General features: G+C 41.8%; 1 protein-coding gene across 1 annotated transcript in view; it reads left to right on the plus strand.

The window, feature by feature from the left end:
- Positions 1-24,238, plus strand: part of polybromo (protein) — a 740,816-nt gene that overhangs the window by 475,968 nt on the left and 240,610 nt on the right. Inside the window, exons 21-22 of the mRNA XM_080277986.1 lie at positions 15,031-15,192; positions 15,443-15,609. Coding sequence (XP_080134112.1) covers positions 15,031-15,192; positions 15,443-15,609 — 329 coding nt within the window. The remainder of the gene's footprint in view (positions 1-15,030; positions 15,193-15,442; positions 15,610-24,238) is intronic.

Genomic DNA, 24,238 nt, shown 5'->3' on the forward strand with positions numbered 1-24,238 from the left:
GTGTTTTCAGTTCGTAATCAGGCCTGTACTTCTCTTCAGTAATGTTAATAATCAAGATGATAAACATAAAAATAATGTGAAGGAATTAGCATTTCACAGAAGATCTTAGAAAAGTTAAATATTTATCATCAACTGTCAAAGTCAGTGTTACAGTTCTTTTTCAAATGAAGCGTATTCACTATTTCTTTGTTTTATATGAAACCTAAATTTACTACCAACAAATGACACGAAACATACAGTACATTAGTCAGTGAAGTACAGTGTGTATAGTCTAGTTACTGTATATCCCAAATCATTATATAAGTGATAAAAGTCAGTAGTGTATTAATATAATCCATCCATTGAGAGATAAAATGCTCAGGGGAACAGTCAGTCACTCGGTGGAAAATTAAATGTACCACCAGCCAGCTGATCTCATCTCACAGCTGTCAAGTGTCAAAACAAGTTCATCCTGTGAAAATCACCAGTAATAATGTTACTTGTGCTTTGCTTGTCCCCATTTGTAATTCATTATTAAATGTATGTGTTGGCAAAATTACATGCTTATTATAATAGCCAGTCATTATGCAGATCAATAATTGCCAACGTTTACAATTAAATCAGATGACACAAATGTAATCTTTCCTTTCACAGTGACCTCACACTCATGACAGAGGCCAGTTTTTGAATAGCTGTACTGTATTTTAAAATGCATGGTAGCTTTTAATTATAATGGCCACATAATTAATGGTTATCTAAATGAAAGGGTGTGGAAGTACCGACAGTGAGCGTGTATGCACAGTACTGGGCTACAGTGATACACCCCTGCTCATCATGGAGAGAGAGAAAGAGAGAGGGACTTGGGAGAGCAGCAGGGTGGTGAGTAGGGAGGGTAAAGTGCCTTTTTAATTTCACGATACAGTGCTTACAAAGATATTTATAATATGAGCAGCAGAAAAATCTACATTTGAAGGCCGTCATCACTGTGGCTGTTCCAGTTACCTCCCCGTAGACTCCGATTATAAGAGATTTTATGAGTTATACAGTGATTTGGGATATATATTGTCATACAAACTGTAGTTCACTGAATATTGTACCTTATGTTTGGTGTCATTTGTGTGTGCCTACATTACTTTTGCCACAAGTAAAGAAAAAGTGAATAGGCTTCATTAGAAAGCGAGCATGCATCCTTGACTTCGACCATTTGTGGCATCTATTTTATATATACTGTATATATATTTTTTTACATCCTCTCTGATGTGCTAATGCCCTGAAATAATATGCATTGTTATACTCCCAATAATTAACATTACTGTAGAGAAAATCTGGTCCGTTTATGAACTGTCAACTCATTTAATACAAATAAATGGACAGCTGCACGAACATTTTGTATGGACCAATCAGCAGTTTTCAGCCACAGAAAGTGGGCATGGCTTTTAGGCCTCAGCAGCATAAAATCAGTATAGTCACACAAGACATCAGCAAAGCTTTTCATGCCATCCCCCGTCACAACTTCACAAACAAAATATTCAACACAAACATGCACAATAACACAAAAAGATGGTTGGCAAACTACTTAGCAGGCAGATGTGCACATGTAACATTTTCCTGTCTGTCTCCGAACATCAGAAACTTCACAAATAGCATCCCCCAAGGGTCTGTTTTGTCCCCTACACTCTTTAACCTATACATGCATGACATACCCACACCCCACACACCACATATACACATTGCTTCCTATGTGGACGACATAACACTGACATGTACACCAAAACGCAAACACAGCCGCACACATCCTCCAGCCTTACCTCAACACACTACATGAATGTGGTTCACCACAAACAGGCTCAAAATAGCCATCACCAAATCTACAGTGACCCCTCTCACAAACTGGACAGCAGAACACAGTCACATTCCACACCTCACCATAAACAACACTCCCCCCCCCACACACACACACACACACACACACACTCCTGGGTGTAAAAAACAATACATCAATGTCATTTAACCCTTTAACCGCGGGCATTGTTTTGCCCCGACTAGCCTCTCCCACGGGGGTTCCAGCCAAAATGTAAACAAACTTTAAACCTTTATAACTGCACAGAATAAATCTAGAGCGAAAAATAAGGTACCATTAGAAAGTACTAACCTTCGGCTTTGCAATGATGTAGGTTTCATGATTTCGTTGACTATCACTGGATGGGCAGTGCCATTAGAAGTGAGCGATCTAAAATCACTATTTTTTGCTCACACGCCATTACCTTCGCTCACACACCATTACCAAATGCCAACCTCATTCCGATAATAATACTATAGACATATATGAACACTGCACATACGATAAACAGCCACTCTGTGTTCACTGAGGCAGGTAAAAGGCACTGTAATTGCCCGCACTTCACTGCCACATCAGCGGTGTTGTAATCACTATTTTTCGCTCACACACCATTACCAAATGCCAACCTCATTTTGATAATAATACTATAAACATATATGAACACTGCACATAAGATAAACACCCACTCTGTTTTCACTGAGGCAGGTAAAAGGCACTGTAATTGCCCGCACTTCACTGCCACATCAGCAGTGTTGTCACTCACACAGCTGGACAGATACTGAATCATGTTTGGTCAGGGGTGGGGTGGGGGGCCCAGGGGGTGGGAGGTGGGGGCACGGGGGGGGGAGGTGGGGGTCGGCTGGAGTGAAAGAACTTAATAGCTACTCTCCCTTGAAACAACTGGCGCATGGAAAAAACGCGCAGTATTCAAAATATTCACAAACATTCGAGAATGACACCCGCGGTTTGGTCCAGTTTTTGCAATGTCATTCTGGGGTGACACCCGCGGTTAAAGGGTTAAACAACACATCACAAACATTAAAGATAAATTAACACCAAGACACAATGCCATGAGGTCAATTGCCCTTACAACATTTGGACACAACAAAGAAACCACCACCACAGTATACTGTACAAACAATATATATGTTCAGTGATGAATTATGCAAGCCCTGCTTGGGCTTCTAACCTACAAAAACACACTACAACACTCTACAGACCATATAGAACAAGGCCCTAAAAATAATCACAGGCTGCACAGCTACTACACCCACAGACCACATACACAAGGAAACCAAAGTCCTCAAAGTCAAGGATCATCTAGACATGAGAGGCACTCAAATTATCACCGCAGCCACCACAAACCCACACCATCCACTGCACTACATGGCAGCACATCCACACACACCACTGAACATCAAAACAACACCCAGCACATGATATAATACACAAATACTGTCATCTATCCTCCCCCTCGCCCACATCAAACCAGCTTCCAGAAGCATATCCATTCTCAAATCACTTGCCGCTCCAATCAGTCACTTAAAGACAACACACAGCTGCATGCACGGCTTCCTGATATCCACCCTTCTGAATTCTATCTCCCTCGTGAGGACAGGGTTCACCTTGCTAGGCTGATATGTGGGCATCATCCAGCCCTCTTAAGTTATCAGAAGAGACTGAATGACTCCGTTGCTAATGCCTGTCCAGGATGCAGCACAGCATCCCATACTATTAAGCACATTATGGAAGACTGCATTGCACACAATCACCCACGTCAACAACACATACACTCCTCGCGAGCTCTGTGGGAAAGCCCGGTCTAGGCTGTGGCCTTCCTTAGGGACTTGAGGCTGTTCAGCCAGACTGCCTGGGGAACAACTACTACTACTACTACCCCTGATATCATCACTTTTGTTTTATCTGCATTTACTCTTAAGTCCTTGTGCCCCATACCATCTCTCCACTTCCTAAATCTTTCCTCTGCCTTCCTTTCATTCTCTGCAGTCAACACCAAATCATCAGCATACAACATCTCCCACGGGGGTCCATTTCTGAAGTCACGTGAGAGAGCCTCAAGCACCATGATAAACAACAAGGGACTCAAAGCTGACCTCTGATGCACACCAACATTCACGGAAAATTCATTGCTCAGATCTCCATTCACTCTTATCTGGGTGTGAGCACCCACATACTAGATATGTTATGTCTAGTAAGTGTTATGAAATTAGTGTTTTATAAAAAGTTTTATACAGTAAAAGTCCTATTATTCAGCAGCTGATTGTTCGGTAGATCCGACATTTCAGCAGTTTTGAGAAATAGTCCCATTTACGAAAATCATTGATTGTTCGGCAGATGTCCGGAATCATCTCGGCAGTTTAGGAAGTGTTATCTGTGGCTTGTAGGCCTAATGTTTCATTACATTTCTGTATGTTCACAAATTTCTATATTTTTATTCAGATTCAGGTATAGTACTGTATTGATTACAATATTGCACAGTATCATACACTACAGTAACCACCCCCACCAAATTAGCGAGGGTTACGTTCCAAGCCCCCACGCTAATTCTTGAAATTCTTTCATTCTTGATGCCTTCTTGAAAATGACACCGGTAGTTGAGTAGCCCATGAACCACTGACACCGTAATGCATTACCGATATATAAATGTTGCTTGTTAAATCAGTTTCCCCTTTGTTTTTAGCTGTACGGCTTTGACAGCTCTAATATTTTTATTCCTCAGCATAATGGTGGAAGGGACTGTCCTGTTTAACTGAACCTAACCTAACCGAGTTTAACTGTACCTAATAATTTAACCAAACCTAACCTAACTTAAAGTCACAAAAATACTTAAAAATAAACTGGAGGAATATGAATTGCTAAGGTCTCTCTGAACGTCCATTTAGTGCTCATTCTTTTGTTTGTTTTTGTGCATAACGTGAAAGAGAGAGCATTGATGCAAACAGTAATATATCCCATTAACCCCTTAATAACCTCCGGCACTGAACAACCTTTTACAGTACCGATGTCTGTGATGTTAAGTTAGTGTGAGCTATAAAGAAAACTGAACAATTATGGAGAGGGAACGAAGGTCACTGGTATGTTTACATGACTACGCTACGATTCCAAGCAGTTAGGCGGTCGGTTAATCTCAGATGTTTTCGTCCATTTGGTAAATACACCGTAACTTTATCAATCTTTCCGTGACTCATAGCGAATCATAGCATGGGTTTAGGAAGCTAAATAACACATTGCTAGGTGAGCCAGACAATTATCTTCACATCTTTAAGAAAAATAAATTATTTTCGGAAGAATGGAAGAACTTTACGTACTTAGAGAGGGATTTAATTTCTTCCATTTTCTTACAAGATGTGAAGATAATCGTCTGGCGCACCTAGAAATGTGTTATTTAGCTTCCTAAACCCATGCTATGATTGACTGGAGAATTGATAAAGTTATGGTGCATTTACCAAATGGGCGAAAACATCTGAGATTAACTGACCCCCTGACTGCTTGCAGTCTAGCGTAGAGTCGTGTAAACATACCAGTGACCTTCGTTCCATTCCCATAATTGTTCACAGTTTTTCCATAGCTCACTAACTCGACATCGGTACTGTAAAGGGTTGTTCAATGTCGGAGGTTATTAAGGGGTTCATGGAATACATTACTGTTTCCATCAGTACTCTCCTTTCATATGTAAACAAAAAAACGAACAAAAGAGTGAGTGCTAAATGTAAGTTATAACTTTCATCAGAAAGACCTTACCAATTCAGATCCCTTTACTTTATTATATGCAATTTTCCGACTATTTTATTTTGTTTGGAAAAAGTACTGTATACAGTACTCACTCCAAACATATTTGTAATAATATAAGTAGTGATTAGTTCACCAATACAAGTGATGTACTGAGCTGGTAGGTAATATTCCGTATCATTTCAGCCATCCAGGAAGTGTTATCTGACTTGTAGGCCTACTTTGTCATTACCCTTATATATTTTCACTAAGTTTATATATATATATATATATATATATATATATATATATATATATATATATGATGATGATGCACTCGATGAAAGGAAAGACACATTTTATGAAAAGTTGCAAGAAGGAGTAGGAAGGGTACCTAGACATGATGTTTTGATCTGCGTTGGAGACTTTAATGCGGTAATGGGCTGTTCAAATGAGGGATTTGAGGCATGTATGGGTAAGATGGGAGTTGGTAGTAGGATGAGTGAAAACGGAGTGAGGTTTGGAAGCTTCTGTCTAGCAAATGACAGTCATCGGGGGCACACTCTTTCAGCATTGCAATATACACAAGACAACTTGGGTGTCGCCGTGTGGAAAATATAAAAATCAGATTGATCACATCGCTATCAGTAGGAGGCATAGAAGTTCTCTGCTAGATGTTCATGTTAAACGGGGAGTGGATATTGGTAGTGACCATCAACTCAGCATTGCAAAAATAAGGTTTAAACTTAAAAATCAGAAGAAGGAAAAATCTGGTGTTGGTAGATACGATATTGTTAAGCTTAGAAGGGAAGGAGAAGAAAAGGAGGAATTCAGATTAGAATGCAGAAATAGGTTTTTGGTGTTGGAAACGTTGGAAGAGGGGGAGAGAAGTGTAGATGAGATGTGGGAGGATGTGAACAAAGTTTTGCATGAGGCTGCTGAATGTACGATTGGAAGGAGACATAGATTCAGGAGAAAGAAATGGATATCAGAGGAAACGTGGGATATGATAAAAAAGAGAGGTGAGGCTAAATTGAGGAGTGAGATGCAATGCGTTGATGAACGAGAGATTGAATTAGCAAGAGCTGCGTACTGGAGTTTGAATTCAGAAGTAAGAAGGTTAGCTAGGAGAGATAAAAGAAGATATGTGGATGAAAAGGTTGCAGAGACTGAAATCTTAATAAACAAAAATGATGGACAGAGTCAAAGAATAGCATATGAATCGATTAGAGAACTGAGTGGTAATGCAGGTAAACGCAAGGAAATACCAGTTAGAGACAGGGAAGGAAATTTATTAACCAAAGATGGAGATATTAAAAATAGATGGAAAGAGCATTTTGAGACAGTTCTTAATAGACCAATACCACCAGAAGAGGATATACCGTCTGCTCAGGAAGATTTAAATATAGAAACAGGAGAGTTGAGGCTTGCAGAAGTGGAGAAAGCAGTAAAACAGTTAAAGAATAATAAGGCACCAGGGGAGGATGGTTTATTTCCGGAAATGTTTAAAGTGGAGGGGGATAGATTAATAATGATCTTGACCAAGCTATGCAATAAGATATGGGTGACGGGGTTACTACCATCAGTTTGGAAGAATGGTGTAATTGTTAAAGTTCCGAAGAAGGGAGACCTGAGTGAATGTGGTAATTGGAGGGGAATCTCTTTGTCACCGATAGCTTTGAAAGTTTTCAGTAGAGTGTTGTTAAATAGGTTGGAGCCGGTGGTTGAGGGTATTCTGAGGGATGAACAGGCTGGTTTTAGAAAGGGACGTGGTTGCAATGATCAGATCTTTATAGTTAGGCATTTGATGCAGCAAGTTAATGAAATGAGAGTACCGTTAAGTCTTTGTTTTGTTGATTTTGAAAAGGCTTTTGATAGTGTTTCGAGAGAGACTATGGGGAAGATCATGAGACATTATGGAATACCAGAGGAGTTTGTGAGGGTCATTATGAACATGCATGAGGACACATTTTGTAAAGTGATGGTTGATGGTTGTCTGAGTGATTCGTTTGAAGTCAAGTCCGGAGTAATTCAAGGTGGTGTTCTATCGCCTTTACTATTTATATTGGTCATTGATTACATTATGAAATGCGTTGGAACAGAAACCGGTGCTGGTATACTTTGGGGAGAGAATAGGAAACTTTTGGATTTAGATTATGCAGATGATATAGTTTTGATTTGTGATGGGCCAGAAGAGATGCAGAGAGTGTTGGACTGTTTGGTGAGTGAAGGTCGCAAGGTGGGTTTGGTTATTAATTGTGGAAAAACTGAAATAATCAATATGAATATGGAAAATGCGCAGGAATGTGTAATTCGAGGTATGGTTGTAAAGCAAGTTGATAGGTTTAAATATTTAGGTACTTATTTAGCCAAGGATGGTTCCTTGAACTTTGATTTCGAGGAAAGGTTAAAGAAGGCTAATCAGGCAATGGGAATGCTTAAAAATATTTGGAATAATAAAAATTTTTCTGTGCATACAAAAATCAAACTTTATAAGGTAATGGTTAGGAGTATCTTAATTTATGGACACGAGTCTTGGTACAGCACAGTGACTATGGAAAATAAATTCTTGGTGTTTGAAAATAAAGCACTTAGAAGAATATTAGGAGTTAAGTGGTGGGAAAGGATACCAAATAGTAGAATTAGAGAAATAACGGGAGTGCAGCCGATCGATGAATATGTTAGATTCTCACGATGGAAGTGGCTAGGACATGTGTATAGGAGACAGGGAATAGTACGAGGTACACCAGGGTGGGTGGCACTTGGTAGGAGAGGTAGAGGAAGGCCAAAAGAGACGTGGGTGAGGACAATGAGACGGGAAGCTGGAGATGAGTGTTGGGGAGATCTTGAGGAGTTAGCACAAGATAGGATGTGGTGGTGTGAGTTCATCGAGGCCCTATGCATCCCCGAGGGTGCCACAGGAAATGATTGATTGATTGATTGATTGATTGATATATATATGTATGTATGTATATATATATATATATGTATGTATGTATATATATATATATATATATATATATATATATATATATGTATGTATATATATATATATATATATATATATATATATATATATCTATCTATTGCCAGACGCCTCAATCCCATTTGGGGTGGCCACAAACAAATCGCCTCCAAGTCGCCCTGTCCCCCGCCATTTCACTCCCCTGCTCCCAACTCACACCCCCCTCTCTCATATACCTCTCCACCCCATCTCTCCATCTCATCCTCGGCCTCCCCCTCCCTCTTTCCCCCTCCACCTCACTCACATACACTCTCTTCGTCAGTCTTTCACCCTCCATCCTCTCCACATGGCCAAACCACCTCAGTGTGTTCCTCATAATGCTTCCTATCACATCCACATCAACACCACAACGCTCCTTTATATCCTCATTCGTCAGCCTGTCTCTCCATGTGACTCCACAGGCTCCTCTTAAATAACTCATTTCCACGGCTCTCACTCTTGACTTGTGTCCTTCCAACAACGTCCAAGCTTCACTTCCGTACGTTAGAGTTGGTATCACAATACTGTCATGTAGTAACTTTTTCACTTCCATGTTCACTTCCCTGTTTCTTATCACTGCTTTCAAAGAACCAGCAACCTTTCTTCCCTGCTGTACCTTTTCAAGCACTTCACCCTCCAAACCTCCATCCTTACTCATCACACTACCCAAGTACTTAAACGTACTCACATTTTCCAGTTCCTCACCATCCAACCTCGCTGTACATTCACTGACTTCACCTCTCTCAAAGACCATCACTTTACTCTTCCCTACATTCACCTTTAGATTCCGTTTCTTACACACTCCCTCAGACTCATCCACCAAGCCTTGCAGCTTCCCTTCGTCTTCACTCAACAACACAGTATCATCTGCAAACAACAGTACAGGGAGTTTCCAAACACTGTCCTCTCTCACCAGGGCCACTCCAACATCCACTACCCTACCTTGTACCTCTTTTATTACCCCATCCATGTACAGATTGAACAACCATGGAGACATGACACATCCCTGTTTCAACCCAACTTTCAAAGAGAAAAATTCACTTAGTTCACCATCCACACGCACTGCAGCCTTCGCACCATCGTACATACTCTTCACAGCATTCAACAACTTCCCATCTACTCCATATATTCTTAACACTTTCCACAATATATATATATATATATATATATATATATATATATATTTCTGGTTAGTACTTGGATGGGTGACCGCCTGGGAACACCAGATACTGTTGGCATCCCTACGTGTCAAGTGGGGTTGGTGGAGGATTAGTGCCCCTCCCTGTAAAACAATTAACTCTAAGCCCTTGGCCACCCCATTTGGGATACATGGCGTCTGGCAATGGATGGATGGATATATATATATATATATATATTTCAGATTCAGGTATAGTACTGTATTGATTGCAGTATTGTACAGTATACAGTACTCTCTCCAAACACAGTTGTAATACCGTACCATAAGTGGTGATGACAGTGTTCACCAATATATTTAAGGTACTGAGTGGGTAGGTTTTTGATCATTCAGCAAATCTAGTTTCTCGGCATCATCCTGGTCCCATAGATGCCGAATAATGGGACTTGTACTGTAATTGCAGTGCAATAAGTGTTACTGTTTATTGTTATTTGTGAAACAGTGATTGGAAATACCATGAGTAACCCTACCTGTTACATGAAATATAACCAAGAGTTCACGGCGAGAAAGAAAATGACCTGGTTGACTGTAACTATATTTTTTCCCTTGTTACGCAAAAAATAATGGTGAATACGTGAGAATTAGCATATTTGTGATGTGAAGTACAAAAAATGAAAGTTGTGTATAACATGAGTAATATTTTCACTGTGCCCTTGATTAGTACAAATTAGTCACAATTTTAGTACAGGTAATTACCTCATACTCAACCATACTGTGTGAAACAGCCAGAGCATTTACTTCTGAAAGTGCAATTACCCCTAATCGTGATGTCAAGTGCAAAAGTAAGTGCCGTAGTAGAGGGAAATTATCATAATCGACCCAAGAAGTGACTACAGAAAATCAAAGAGCTATTCTTATCTTGCACACCAACGGGGCATAGTGGCACTATGAAAAGGGCATCAAACTCTGTAGGGAGCCACGTGAACGAGATGATTACTCATTTTTCTGACAGTGAGTAAGGAAGAGTTGATGATTGAGTGGAAAATTCTGGGTTTCTCGAAGGAAGGCCAGACAGTGTTAAAATCACCATTCTGGTCAGTGCTGCCAACACTAGCCATCAAATCCAAAGTCACTGGCAGTGGCTCACACTCGGATAAGCCCGCCAGATCATGGCATACCACTCATCTTTAACTTATCCTTACTCATGAACGGGACCACCTGGAGACATGGGGATACTGGTATACTTTCAATTGAAAGAGGAAGAGTTGGTGAGTCTTATGTATCTTTAATTTTTTTTCTAGCTGTTATAGTTTGGCAGATAATATGCCCACCATCTGGACACCCACCATCCAGACACCCCACTACCCGGACATTTTGGGCCCGAGCCTTCAAACCCAAAAATGGCCCCAAAACGTAAAAAATCCAAAAAAATTCCCAATTTTTTTTTCATCCGTAATTTGAATTTGGCATGCAGCACGGACCAACTGTGTTTTGCCGCATAGTTCCGCCGACATCCAGCAGGGTGATGCAGCCTCCTCCTCATTTCCCGCTCATCCATCGTCGTGAGTGCACGCTCCTCACCATGGCCGCCCACGTGCTCGCTTTAGTGGTGGTGCCCTACCTGTTGCAAGCCCTGTTTATCCTTGGCTGCCTCTTCCTCGTGTGTGTGATGATGGCCCCACTGCCCGAGAAGAGGAAACGAGTGGTTCTGACTCTGGAGAAGAAGAGGGAGATATTGAAGAAGGTGGACACGGGTGGTCGACGTCAGTGGTTCTGACTCTGGAGAAGAAAAGGGAGATATTGGAGAAGGTGAACGCGGGATAGTTGACATCATGCATCCTCCGTGAATTCAGCCTGGCCGCTATACCTTGTATGATATTAAGAGATCCTGAGATAAGCTCATCTGGTACACGGCTGACTCGCATCGAAGACCAAACACAGCGTGGAGAGGAAAGTTATGTTCACTCCCCGGTGTGCAGAAATTGACCGCTCCATGCCGATTTGGTACCAACAACGATGTGCTGCTGGTGTGATTGTGCGTGGTACGGTGTTGAAAGCTGCTGCTGAGAAGTTCGCAAGGTTACACAGCACCCCAGACTTCAAAGTATCCGCGGGTTGGCTTCTCGCTTTCCAGTTACGGCATGGCCTTACCAACCGTAAGGCCCATGGTGAAGCTGTGGACACCAACGAGGAGGGAGTAGAGAAGTTTTGGCAGAAGGTGAAGGGCTTGATCGACAGGGAGGGCCTCACTCTCAGTCAAATCAACAACGCTGACGAAACTGGTCTATTCTATCACTTGATGCCAACGAACACTCTAGCAGAGGCGATGGAGAAGCTTGTACCTGGTCGCAAGCTTTGCAAGCAATGGGTATCTGCTTTGTGTTGTGCCAATGCTAACGGCATGCACCGGCTCAAGCTCGTTAATGTTGGCCTTGCAAAGCAGCCTCGGTGTCTTCGTGGGGTGATGGATGTCCTTCCTGTCGTTTAGTACCATTCTGTGAAGGCGTGGTTCACAGCCAAGATCTTCAAAGACTGGTTTCACCAGCATTTCATCAAGGAGGTCATCCATTGCCAGGTGAACACACTGGGAATCCCTCATGACCAGGTAAAGGCCCTCCTTCTTCTGGACAATGCACCTGCGCATCTGTCTGACGAGGAGTTGGTGGCTGAGCATGGCCGCATTAGGTGCATGTTTTTGCCACCTAATACGACTGCTGTCATCCAACCTATGGACCAAGGAGTGATCATGGCAGCGAAGAGATTGCACTGTCAGAAGTTCCTAGACAAGGTGATGGTTGTTCTTGAGAATGAGGACAAGCGCATAGAGGGACAGGACACACAAGGCCAGTGGACTGTGGAAAACCTTCACTGCTACAACCTCAAGTCAGCCATCTACAACTGGGCCAGTGCATGGAGGGAAGTCTCTGTCAAGACTCTGGAAAGTGGTTGGTCTCGTCTGCTTCTCGGAGCCAATGTGGTGCTCGACTTTCTAGGTTTTGACATGGATGACTTCCATGCACATCTTCGTGCGGCTGGTGACGACGTTGATATGGACAAAGTGCGTGAGTGGTTGGATGACGACGAGGGCGATCCTGGGTACCAGATCATGTCTGATATCATGATTGCATCTTCAGTTGCCAGTACAAGTACCCAGCTTGAAAATTCTGGTGAGGACAGCGACGATGATGCGGACTTCTCTCAGCGTGACACTACTCCAGCCATCCCCAAGCTGAGCACATTCCAGGAGCACATCAAGTTTGTTCTTGACTGCCTAGAACATCCGGACTGCTACAGGGAGATGGGGTCCTTGGGACTTGTGGAGGAAGTTTCTTCAGGCCCGTGACCCCCGCTGTGCCCATCCCTGGCTCCATACTAGTGCCTCGCCAAGACATGCCTTCCACCTCCGAGCCACAGCCCAGCACATCGGCCACGATGGAGTCTCCACTGGCCGTGAGTTTGCGCCTGTCTTCGGAGTCGTCTGCAGTGGGTAGCCCCTCACCACGTCTTAGTGACTCACCCCTCGGCCACCTGCAACACCTACTCTTGGACTCTGACAGTGAATAAACAGCAAAAACTTGCCACTAGACCACATGAGAAGTTACAGTTTTGTGCAGTGTATAGAACACAGTGTACAGTGTTAAGAAATTAGAATTCAGAGTGCAAAGGCTTCAGTGCAGAGTGCAACAGTGGTGAGAGTCAAGTAGAGCGCAAGTGAGAAAAGAATGCATAGTGTTAAGAAATTAGAATTCAGATTGCAAAGGCTTCAGTGCCGAGTTCAACAGTGGTGAGAGTCAAGTAGAGCGCAAGTGAAAGAGTGTGCAGCGTTAAGACATTTGAATTTAGAATGCAGATGATTAAGTGCAGTGCAACACTGGGTTACTGTAGGTGCTTCAGGGGCACCTTATTGCTGTCAGAGTCTGAGAGGGGGCGGGTTATTCATCGCGACGACCATGAACTTGTTGTAAGTACCCTGGATACTGCCAAATATTATCCATACTCGAAATCCTCATTCTCTGGTTTCTTTTCATTTATTTCATGCTTTGTCCCTTGTTTGTGTGAATAGGGCCTTAAATAGGTGCTATGCATGTCCGGTATGGAGTTATGTAGGTGGTCTTTTGAGTTAGGCTGGATTAGGGCCTGTAAGTACCAGTCTATGAGGCAGGGGCCCAGTATCCGGACGAACCCACTTCCCGGACATGCCTTTGGCTGTATTACATCAATGTTGGGAAGATTTCTGTATTAGAGTTTGAAGTTAGGGTATTTTTTCCAAAATCATGGAAATCCCTAACAGGGAGGAGTGGGTGATGTTGGAAAACCCCTGTGTGTAGGAGTTAAGCTAAGTGAGAAGTTATGCCTTGTTTGAAGCTGTGTGCATAACATTGGAAGAAACTCAAAATGTAAGTTGGCATAATAAAAGCAAAGTTCACTGGGAGGATCTTCTTATAAAGAGGAACAAACATAATATTAATCCTCTTGCCATACCAGCAAACTTTTCGCAAATAGATGTGAGGGGTGAGGGCATCGAAGCCTATAGAAAAATGAGAGAGAGAGAGAGATTTTGGAGCAAAAGAGTCAAAGCATAGGAATTGGTGAAGCAGCAGTGCACATGAAGCAGTTTATGAATAGGTGACATAACAGTAGACAAGAAGCATTTGTAAAGAGCATGAGAAAGAGTGTGCAGGAGTTGTGCATGCATGCGTTTTTCCAGCGCTGGCCGTTTGAGTTTGCCATCGATATTATTATGTAACCATAAGTTGGGTCATGGTAAGTACCTTGTTTAATTCTTTTAGAAAACATTCACAGTGTTATTCTGTGCAGCAAATGAACAGAATAAAGATATTCTTCATGTTTTTGGTGAATAGTTGAGTATTTTTTTCCCCAGGAACACAAGATTATATACATATTATTGGTCATCTGGCAGTGTTTGAGATTTCATCATTGCTAGCCAATCAGGAGCCGCAAAACTCTTCCAGCTTAAAGCATTCCGATTTTCAGCTGCATAGGCAGTTCAAATTTCCTATAGTCACAGAGGAGTGTTATGGAAAGGATGTAGAACCACACCATAGTCCTTTTTTGTCACTGAGCTACGTGAAATAAATTGCCAAAGGACAAAAATGTGGGCCAAGTTAACGTGAGTGAACTATAGTAGGAGTGGTATTGTTCTATGCAGTATAAACATTGTTAGTGAGTTCCTGTTTATTTAATAACTGTATCACCTGACTAAGGAAATTATGGTAACACAAATTTCTTATTTTGATCTGTAGATTATAGTTATTGCTGTTGTTATTGTGGCCCTATGCAATAGAATTTGTCCCTGGAAAAATGTCTTCGTTTCTCTTGCAGTCATTTCCATTCAATGTTGGAGATCGTGTAGAACTCGTAGAACGTGAGGAGCCACTGGAAATGAAGCGGGTGGACTCTGTGTTCAAGGAGAGGATAGAACGACACAAAGAGGAACTGGCTGAGCTAGAGGAGGAAACCAAGGCTACACGACGCACCCTCCCTGTAAGATATTGTTACCTTCCTCCGTCATGTTAGATACGTTCTCAATGTCATTGATGTACAAGTGTGTTGACCATCACTCCACATATTAATAAGAAAGTTAAATTTGATCTTTATTCCATATTTCCTCTCAGTATGCAATGTTTCATATATACATTGATTCATTTTGTAAGATAAACAATATATTTCCAACCTATTCTTGAGCCTTGTTTCACAGCTGCTGTACCATATAAATCATTGTGTGTGCTTTCAGAATGTGATAAGAACCAGTGTAGAGGGTGCAATGCCAGGCCACACTTATTTTGAGCAGTACAACATCTCCTCTGGCACTGTCAAGCTTGGTGACTTTGTTTATGTGAAGGGCCTTGAGTCTGGCAGGAGATGTATTCGCCAGATTTGTCAGATGTGGGTCACACCTGAGTAAGTTGCTTGTGAAGTCGGGTGTAGTATATCTCCAGGCAAAGGCATTGTCATTGTTGTCTGGTGTATATTTTATGTACCTTGGAGAATTGTGTACCTCACTTAGAAGGCCAATATACAGTACAGTGATTCCTTGGTTATTGCACATAATTGGTACCGCACCTAATGCATGATAATGAAATTACACGATAACGAAAGCTCAAAACCTGTGCGATATAACCTTAATTGGTACTGGGCACACCACTCATAATCATCATCATCCGGACCTCCTTTCCTACCCTCACTCACCATTCAAGCCCCTGGAATCTTGGCTTTATCTGATATGCCAGAAACTTTCACCACGTTCTGTAGCTTCATATAAACGTATCTGCAAGAGTCAATCCGGATGCTGTCATGTTAAAAATGGGTGCCAAATTCCTGATTGTGTGCTTCTTCTCTCAATATTCATCCAGCCAGCTCGATCTCTTGTCAGTCCCATAGCCTCACCGACTTCCAAACCTCTCTTCGTAGGGAACACGTTTGGGTTTACCATCCAGTGTTTTAAATGGTCTCTTGGCTTTCAGGCAAAAATTAGACTTGTCATTCATTGTAAAGGCACTCGAAAATGAAAGAAGAGTAATAAAAAGTGATAGGGGTGATGGGAGAAATAGGAAGAGAGGAAGACAGACACAGATTGAGAATGAAAAAAGTGAAGGAAGAATAGGCAGCACTATATCAAGTGAGTGGATGATGGTTAAATTTGCACCACTGTACAGTATACTTGACCTCTCTGGTATGCAATTCTCCAGCCAGGATGCAATACAGGCCTATTTTTCGGCTTTCTCAAAGATTAAAAGTTTTATGCTCAGTTCATATAGCTTGAATTTACACACCTGCAAATTCAAATCCTGCCCTCCTAGACTGAATAGTTACCGAGCTATGGCCCTTCAAAGTTGATAATGGTTACCCCTCGCAGCCCGGGCAAGAAGGAAAGTACTGTGCTTGCACTCGTTTTCTTCCAAAAAATATGTTAAAAAATCACCAAAATTAATATATTTTGGTGTATGTAGATGTTATAAACTATTGTAAAGTACAATACTTAGAAAAAAATAAAATGGTCATGAACCCCCCCACATAAAATGATAAATAGTAAAAATTACCCTCCCCTCCACTCCCCTCCCATACCTCCCATCCCTTCCCTTCCCATCCTCCCTTCCCCTCCCCTCCCCTCCCCACGGAGCTGTCATATTTAGTGCAGGAAAATAAATTTCTTTTTCAAGTGGGTTTCAAATAGACATGTAAATGTTTATGTGTCTGAAAAAAAGGCACAAATATAAATCAGTCTATCTGTTGCCAGACGCCTTAATCCCATAAGGGATGGCCACAAACTAATCGTCTCCATGTCACCCTGTCCCCCACGTCACTGCTTTGCTCTCAGCTCACATCCCCCTCTCTCAAATACCTCTCCACTCCATCCCTTCATCTCATCCTTGGCCTTTCCCTCCCTCTCCCCCCCTCCACCTCACTCACATATACTGTCCTTTGTCAGTCTCTCACTCTCCATCCTTTCCACATGGCCAAACCACCTCAATGTGTTTTTCCTGACGCTTGCAATTACATCCACATCCACACCATAATGCTCCTTCACATCCTCATTTGTTGGTCTGTCTATCCATGTGACTCGACGTGCTCCTCTCAAATAACTCATTTCCACAACTGTCACTCTTGACTTCTGTCCCTCCAACAAGGTCCAAGTTTCACTTCCATACGTTAGAGTCAGTATCTCAGTACTGTCATGTAGTACCTTTTTCACTTCCATGCTCACTTCCTTGTTTCTTATCACTGCTTTCAAGGAACCAGCAACCTTTCTTCCTTATTGTACCCATTCAGGCACTACTTCCTCTAAATTTCATCCATACTCATCACACTACCCAGGTACTTAAACGCACTCATTTTCTATTTCCTCACCATCCAGCCTCACTGTACATTCACTGACTTCACCTCTCACGAAGACCATCACTTTATTCTTCCCTGCATTCACCTGTAGATTCCGTTTCTTACATGCTCTCCCAAACTCATCCATCAAGCCTTGCAGCTTCCCTTCGTCTTCACTTAACAACACAGTATCATCTACAAACAGTACAGGGAGTTTCCAAACACTGCTCTCTCTCACTAGGGCCACTCCAACATCCATTGCCCTACCTTGTATCTCTTATAACCCCATACACATATACAAATTGAACAACCATGGAGATGACACATCCGTGTTTCAATCCAACCTTCAAATAGAAAAATTCACTCAGTTCACTTTAGTTCACTATCCACACGCATTGCAGTCTTAGCACCCTCATTCATACTCTTCACGGCATTCAACAACTTCTCATCTGCCCCCTGTATTCTTAAAACATTCCACAATCCTTGTCTATCCACCCTGTCATATGCTTTCTCCGAATCCATGAAGGCCGCATGTAACTTCTTTCCCTTCTCTAGAAATGTCTCCGTTAAAGATCTAAGAATGAATATCTGATCTACACAACCTCTTCCCTTTCTAAAACCTCCTTGTTCTTCTCCAGCTAACTCCTCTTTTATTTCCCTAACTCTGTCAATAAGTATCCTACCATACACTTTTCCTGTTACACTAAGAAGACAAATGCCCCTATGATTGCCACATACTTCTTTTTTCCCTTTTCCTTTGTACAAGGGAATGATTATACCTGACTTCCAATCCTCCGGGACTCTACCTTCCTGCCAGGCCAATCTGCACATCTTCCACATCCATTCTACTATTATCTCTCCCCAGTGCTTCAGAATTTCACCACACACTCCATCCATTCCTGAGGCTTTCCCTATCTTAACTTTCTTCGTTGCTTCCATAATGTCCATCTTACTGATTTCTTCCTCTCTTCTCACATCCCTCTGTCTCCCAGCCATTCCCTAACCACTTATACGTGCATTACTTTCATTCTTTATTTTCAGCAATTCGTTAAAGTGTTCTCTTCATCTACTCACTTTTTCTGCATTCTCCACTAGTAATCTACCATTTTTATCTTTCGCTCCCCCATTAACTTCTTTGGCACCCTGTCTAACTCTCTTTACCTCTTTCCAGAACATTTTCTTACATTCCTTCCACTTTACACTCAGATTCCTTCCAAATTCCTCATCCACTGTCTTCTTACTCTTGTTCTTTTCACCTCTCTCTTCCTCTCTACATACAGCTCTCACTTCCGTCTCTCAACTTCTTCCACACCCGTTTCTCATCCACTCATTATATGCTTTCTTATTTTGTACCGCGGCCTCTCTCACCTCTTCATTCCACCATGCTGTTCCTTGCACCCCCTTCCTTTTCTCTTCACCCCACACACCACCTCACATGCTGCACAGATTTCTTCTGTGAATATCTTGCGCACACCTTCCATGTCCCCCATCTGCTCCAATCCATATTTACCCAATCTCTCCTCCACTTCCCTCTTACATTCTGCCCTTTTTCTATCATCTTGTAACCTTTCCACCCTCCTTGTGTGAGCTACTTCCTCCTGTCCTTCCCTTCTTCTATTTCTCCATTTCATTTGGACATTGATTCTGACCACCACCAAGCGGTGGTCAGGGAGTCCATTCTCCCAGCCTCTATATACTCTTGCATTCATAACACACATTCTCATCCTGTCATCCGCACATACATAAGCAGTCATTGCCTTCCGTTCATGCAGTTCACCATCCACTCTTCTCATCACTCGCCATGTATACCTGTGGATCATTTTGTGCCTGAAGAGGATATTAGCTATCATCAACCCCCTTCCGGCACAAATGTCCACTAAAGCACTGCCATTCTTATCCATCTCTGCAGGCACACCCCACTCACCAACTACTCCATCCACCATCACATTCCCTACTTTTCCATTCATATCTCCAGTCCAAAGCACTCTCTCATTCCTTTCGAACTTTTCCATGCACTCTTCCACATTATTGTCCAGAACTCTTCTCTAACTGCTTGCACGATTGCGTTGGCACATACTCACACACACAGTTGCCTACATTTGTATTCCAACTTTCAATCTTACCTATACAATCCTTGAGCCAACTGATTCATACTCTTTTATATTCTCCGTCCATCTTCTACTCACAACAATACATACTCCTTCTTTTGCCCTGTCATTCTCACCTACTGCCATGCATATACCCCATCCATACTCCCATACTCTCACACTCTCACCTAGCCATTTAGTTTCAGTTAATCCACATACATCCACTTTCGCACCCTCAAGCACCTGGACAATCTCTCTCTCTCTTTCACTTCATCATTCGTACCCTTTACATTCCGTGTAGCTATTCGTACCATGTCCTTTGTTTGGTCCTTAGTCGTCACCTTTTGGTCAGTCCTGGTCTGAGGCTTCTTGTTCATATTTTTAGTTAGTTGGATTCCAGGGAGAGGCACTAACCCTCCGCCAACCCACTTGTTGTCACGTAGGGAACTCGTGTTGATTGGTTATGAGGTTACCACCCAGCTTTGTAAATGCTTTCCTGGTTTACAGGAAAACATTTGGCTTACCACTCAATGTAGAGTTACCCTAAAACAGAGCAACACTACACTAAGTGTGTGGATGATGGGCGCCCCCACCTACCACCTACAAATATAAATAAATATCATTATTTGTAATAGCGAAATAGCCTAAATTATTTTTACTTACTTTTCCTGCAGGTAGAGCTGAAACTATAAACAAGTGATAAGGAGTGTTACCATATATTCAGACGTACAAAATGTTCAAAGAAATAGATAAGAATGCAGAAAACATGCTATAGTCTTTGATAGGTACACAGTTGTATCTGTCGGAAGGTCAAGTAGGCAGGTAACAGTGATTTTTTTTCCCCAAAAAATAACAAAAAAAATAAAATAAAGTAAACATAATTATGGTGTGTGTATCTTTATGCAAGGACATGAATAAAGTACAGGTAATGGTTTAAAAAAGGCATCATAAAGCGTAAAAATTACTCAAAATATTTTAGACCGGGGCAGGGGAGGTAAAGATACTCCGTGCTAAGCGGTTGGGGGGGGGGGTGTTGGGGCTGGTAAGGCCAGGAGAGGGTGTACAGGGATGGAGGGATTGGAGGAGACCACCACCAGACACAAAGGAAGGGCCCCAGTGAAGTACAGGGACGTGGTGGGAGGGTAAGGGGGAAATACCCTCCCCCCAAATGACTGGAGGGGGGACATGGGGGGGATCCACATCGGAGGGATGGAGGATGCATGAGGAGGGTGTGGGATGGGTGGTGGTAATCGTAAGAATAGAGGGAGGTAGGGTAGTAACAACATAGTGAGGCAGAGGGACACAACGAGAGGGAAGTGGGGGGTACACCCCCCATCGCCTGCATATGGGCCTGGATCCTCCTCGTGCTTGTGCAACACTTAGTTCTGATTGGTGAGAAGCCATCTGTGCCATAGCCGGGGTGGAGCAACCTGCCTTCAGTTTTTTGTGGAAGTTGCACGATCAACGTTCCTCGTCCATTTAAAAAATTGTGAAAAGACATTGATCGTCGAGATTAGTACTTTAGGGATTAATCATTGAGTAACACGGACAGTTGGGACTGGAGAAGGACCGTGCTACTCAAACTCGCCTCACACAGACAATATATTTGCATTTATAACGGTACAGTGTGTTTTGACAACTTTCCAAAACTCTCACTTTTACACTTTGTTACCACCCTACCCCACATATATTACCCCCTACTTATACCCATCATCAGGTAAAATACAGAAAGGGTATAACAATTTTAATTAAGAACATCAGTGGTATTAAAAATAATATTAACAAAAACAAAGGTTGGGCTTGGTACCCTTGTTTTGTTGATTTGTAGATCCCCGGCACTCTCCCCCAGCCCCCAACATTGTTGTTGTTATAAAGATTTGCCTTCTCTCATATCATGCAATAGGGACGTTGTTCTTTCTCTGGTGCTCCACATAACACCCTGTGAGCTTCTCAGTCACCTTCAGGACAACATTACGAACTTTCACTGCTGCCAAATTCGCATCGCCAGGGGTTCCCATGCACGATATTTATCTTCTCCTCATCTTTCCAAATTCTTCTGATGGTGCTTTCGTTCATGCTGTGCTTTTCGCCATTTCTGCCTGCCTCTTTCCTTGCTCTTTTTTTTTTTTTTATATGCAGTAAAAGTCCCATTATTCAGCATCTATGGAACCGGGATGATGCCGAGATATTGGATTTGCCGAAAAATCAAAAACCTACCCACTCAGTACCTTAAATATATTGGTGAACACTGTCATCACCACTTATGGTATTACAGCTGTGTTTGGAGAGAGTACTGTATACTGTACAATACTGCAATCAATACAGTACTATACCTGAATCTGAAATATGTATATATAAATTAGTGAACATATACAAGTGTAATGACACAGTAGGCATACATGTCAGATAACAATTCCTGGATGGCCGAAATGATACAGAATATATATATATATATTTTTGTGTGTGTGTCCGACTCTGGGCATAGGCTCCACAGCCTGCCATCAAGGCCCAGCAGTCCTCCTACATACCATACACCTCTATATTACCTACCGTCTCAGTACATCACTTGTATTGGTGAACTCATCACTACTTATATTATTACAAATATGTTTGGAGTGAGTGCTGTATACAGTACTTTTTCCAAACACAAAATAAAATGGTCGGAAAATTGCATAACATAAAGTGAATGAATATGAACTGGTAAGGTCTTTCTGATGAAAGTTAAACGTACATTTAGTGCTCATTCTTTTGTTCATTTTTTTTTTTTTTTTTTTTACATGTGAAAGAGAGTATTGATGGAAACAGTAATGTATTCCATTAACCCCTTAATAACCTCCGGCATTGAACAACCCCTTACAGTACAGATATCAGTGATGTCGAGTTAGTGAGCTATGAAAAAATTATGAACAATTATTGGAAGGGAACGAAGGTCACTGGTATGTTTACACGACTCTACGATACGATTCCAAGCAGTCAGAGGGTCGGTTAATCTCAGATGTTTTCGCCCATTTGGTAAATGCACCGTAACTTTGTAACTTCTCCCGTGAATCAGAGCATGGGTTTAAGAAGCTAAATAACACATTGTTAGGTGCGCCAGACGATTATCTTCACATCTTTAAGAAAATGGAAGAAATTTAATCCCTTTCTGAGTACGTAGAGTAAGTTTCGTCCATTCTTCTGAAATCAATTTGTTTTCCTTAAAGTTGTGAAGATAATCGTCTGGCCTACCTAGCAATGTGTTATCTAGCTTCCTAAACCCATGCTATGATTCACTATGAGTCAGGGAAGAATTGATAAAGTTACGGGGCATTTACCAAATGGGCGAAAACATCTGAGATTAACCGACCGCCTGGCTGCTTGAAATCGTAGCGTAGAGTCGTGTAAACATACCAGTGCCCTTCGTTCCCTCCCCATAATTGTTCAGTTTTCATTATAGCTCACACTAACTTGACATCACTGACATTGGTACTGTAAAGGATTGTTCAGTGCCAGAGGTTATTAAGGGGTTACTGGGATACATTACTGTTTGCATCAATACTCTCTCTTTCACATTAAACACAAAAACGAACAAAAGAATGAGCGCTAAATGTACATTTAACTTTCATCAGAGAGACCATAGCAAGTCATATTCCTCCAGTTTATTTTTAAGTATTTCTCTGACTTTAGGTTAGGTTAGGTTTGGTTAAATTATTAGGTACAATTAAACTCGGTTAGGTTAGGTTTAGTTAAACAGGACAGTCCCTTCCACCATTATGCTGAGGAATAAAAATACTAGAGCTGTCACAGCCATACAGCTAAAAACAATGGGAAACTGATTTAACAAGCACCATTTGTTTATGGGTAATGCATTACAGTATCAGTGGTTCATGGGCTATGCAATTACCAGTAAATGTCACTTTCAGGAAGGCATCAAGAATGAACGAATTTCAAGAATTAGTGAGGGGGCTTGGAATGTAACCCTCGCTAATTTGGAGGGGGTGTTTACTGTACAGTATGATACTGTGCACTATTGTAATCACTACAGTACTATACCTGAATCTGAAAAAATACAGAAATTGGTGAACATACAGAAGTGTAATGAAACAGGCCTACAAGTCACAGATAACACTTCATGGACTGCCGAGATGATTCCGGACATCTGCCGAACAATCAAAGATTTTCGTAAATGGGACTATTTCTCAAAACTGCCGAAATGTTGGATCTACCAAATAATCAGCTGCCGAATAATAGGACTTTTACTGTATATAAAACAGAACAGAGGAAGGAAAAACAAATGAATAAAAAAAATAATCCATACACCAGATTACTGGCATCCTCCATTCATAAAATATCTGTAACAGTTGGACTTGAACAGCTGTAGGTTGAAGTGTGGGAGGAAACAGCTTGGGGGAAGTGAATTCCAAAGAGATGCAGTTCGGGAAATAAAAGAATTCTGATAGGCAGAAGTTCTGCAATATGGCTGTGTGACATTCCAGTCATGAACGCTACCAGATGCCCGTGTAGCACGAGGGAAGGCATGGAGAGGTGGCACAATGGATACAAGTTCGTCTGAGCATTTGGCGTAAAAGTATTTGTAAAATAATGCAAGGAAGGCAACATTCTTTCTTACTCGTATGGGAGGTAGTTTA

This window comes from Coenobita brevimanus, chromosome 71, assembly GCF_032717465.1.
Source record: "Coenobita brevimanus isolate Jiangsu-jjx chromosome 71, ASM3271746v2, whole genome shotgun sequence".
In the NCBI taxonomy this organism is placed as follows: Eukaryota; Metazoa; Arthropoda; class Malacostraca; order Decapoda; family Coenobitidae; genus Coenobita; species Coenobita brevimanus.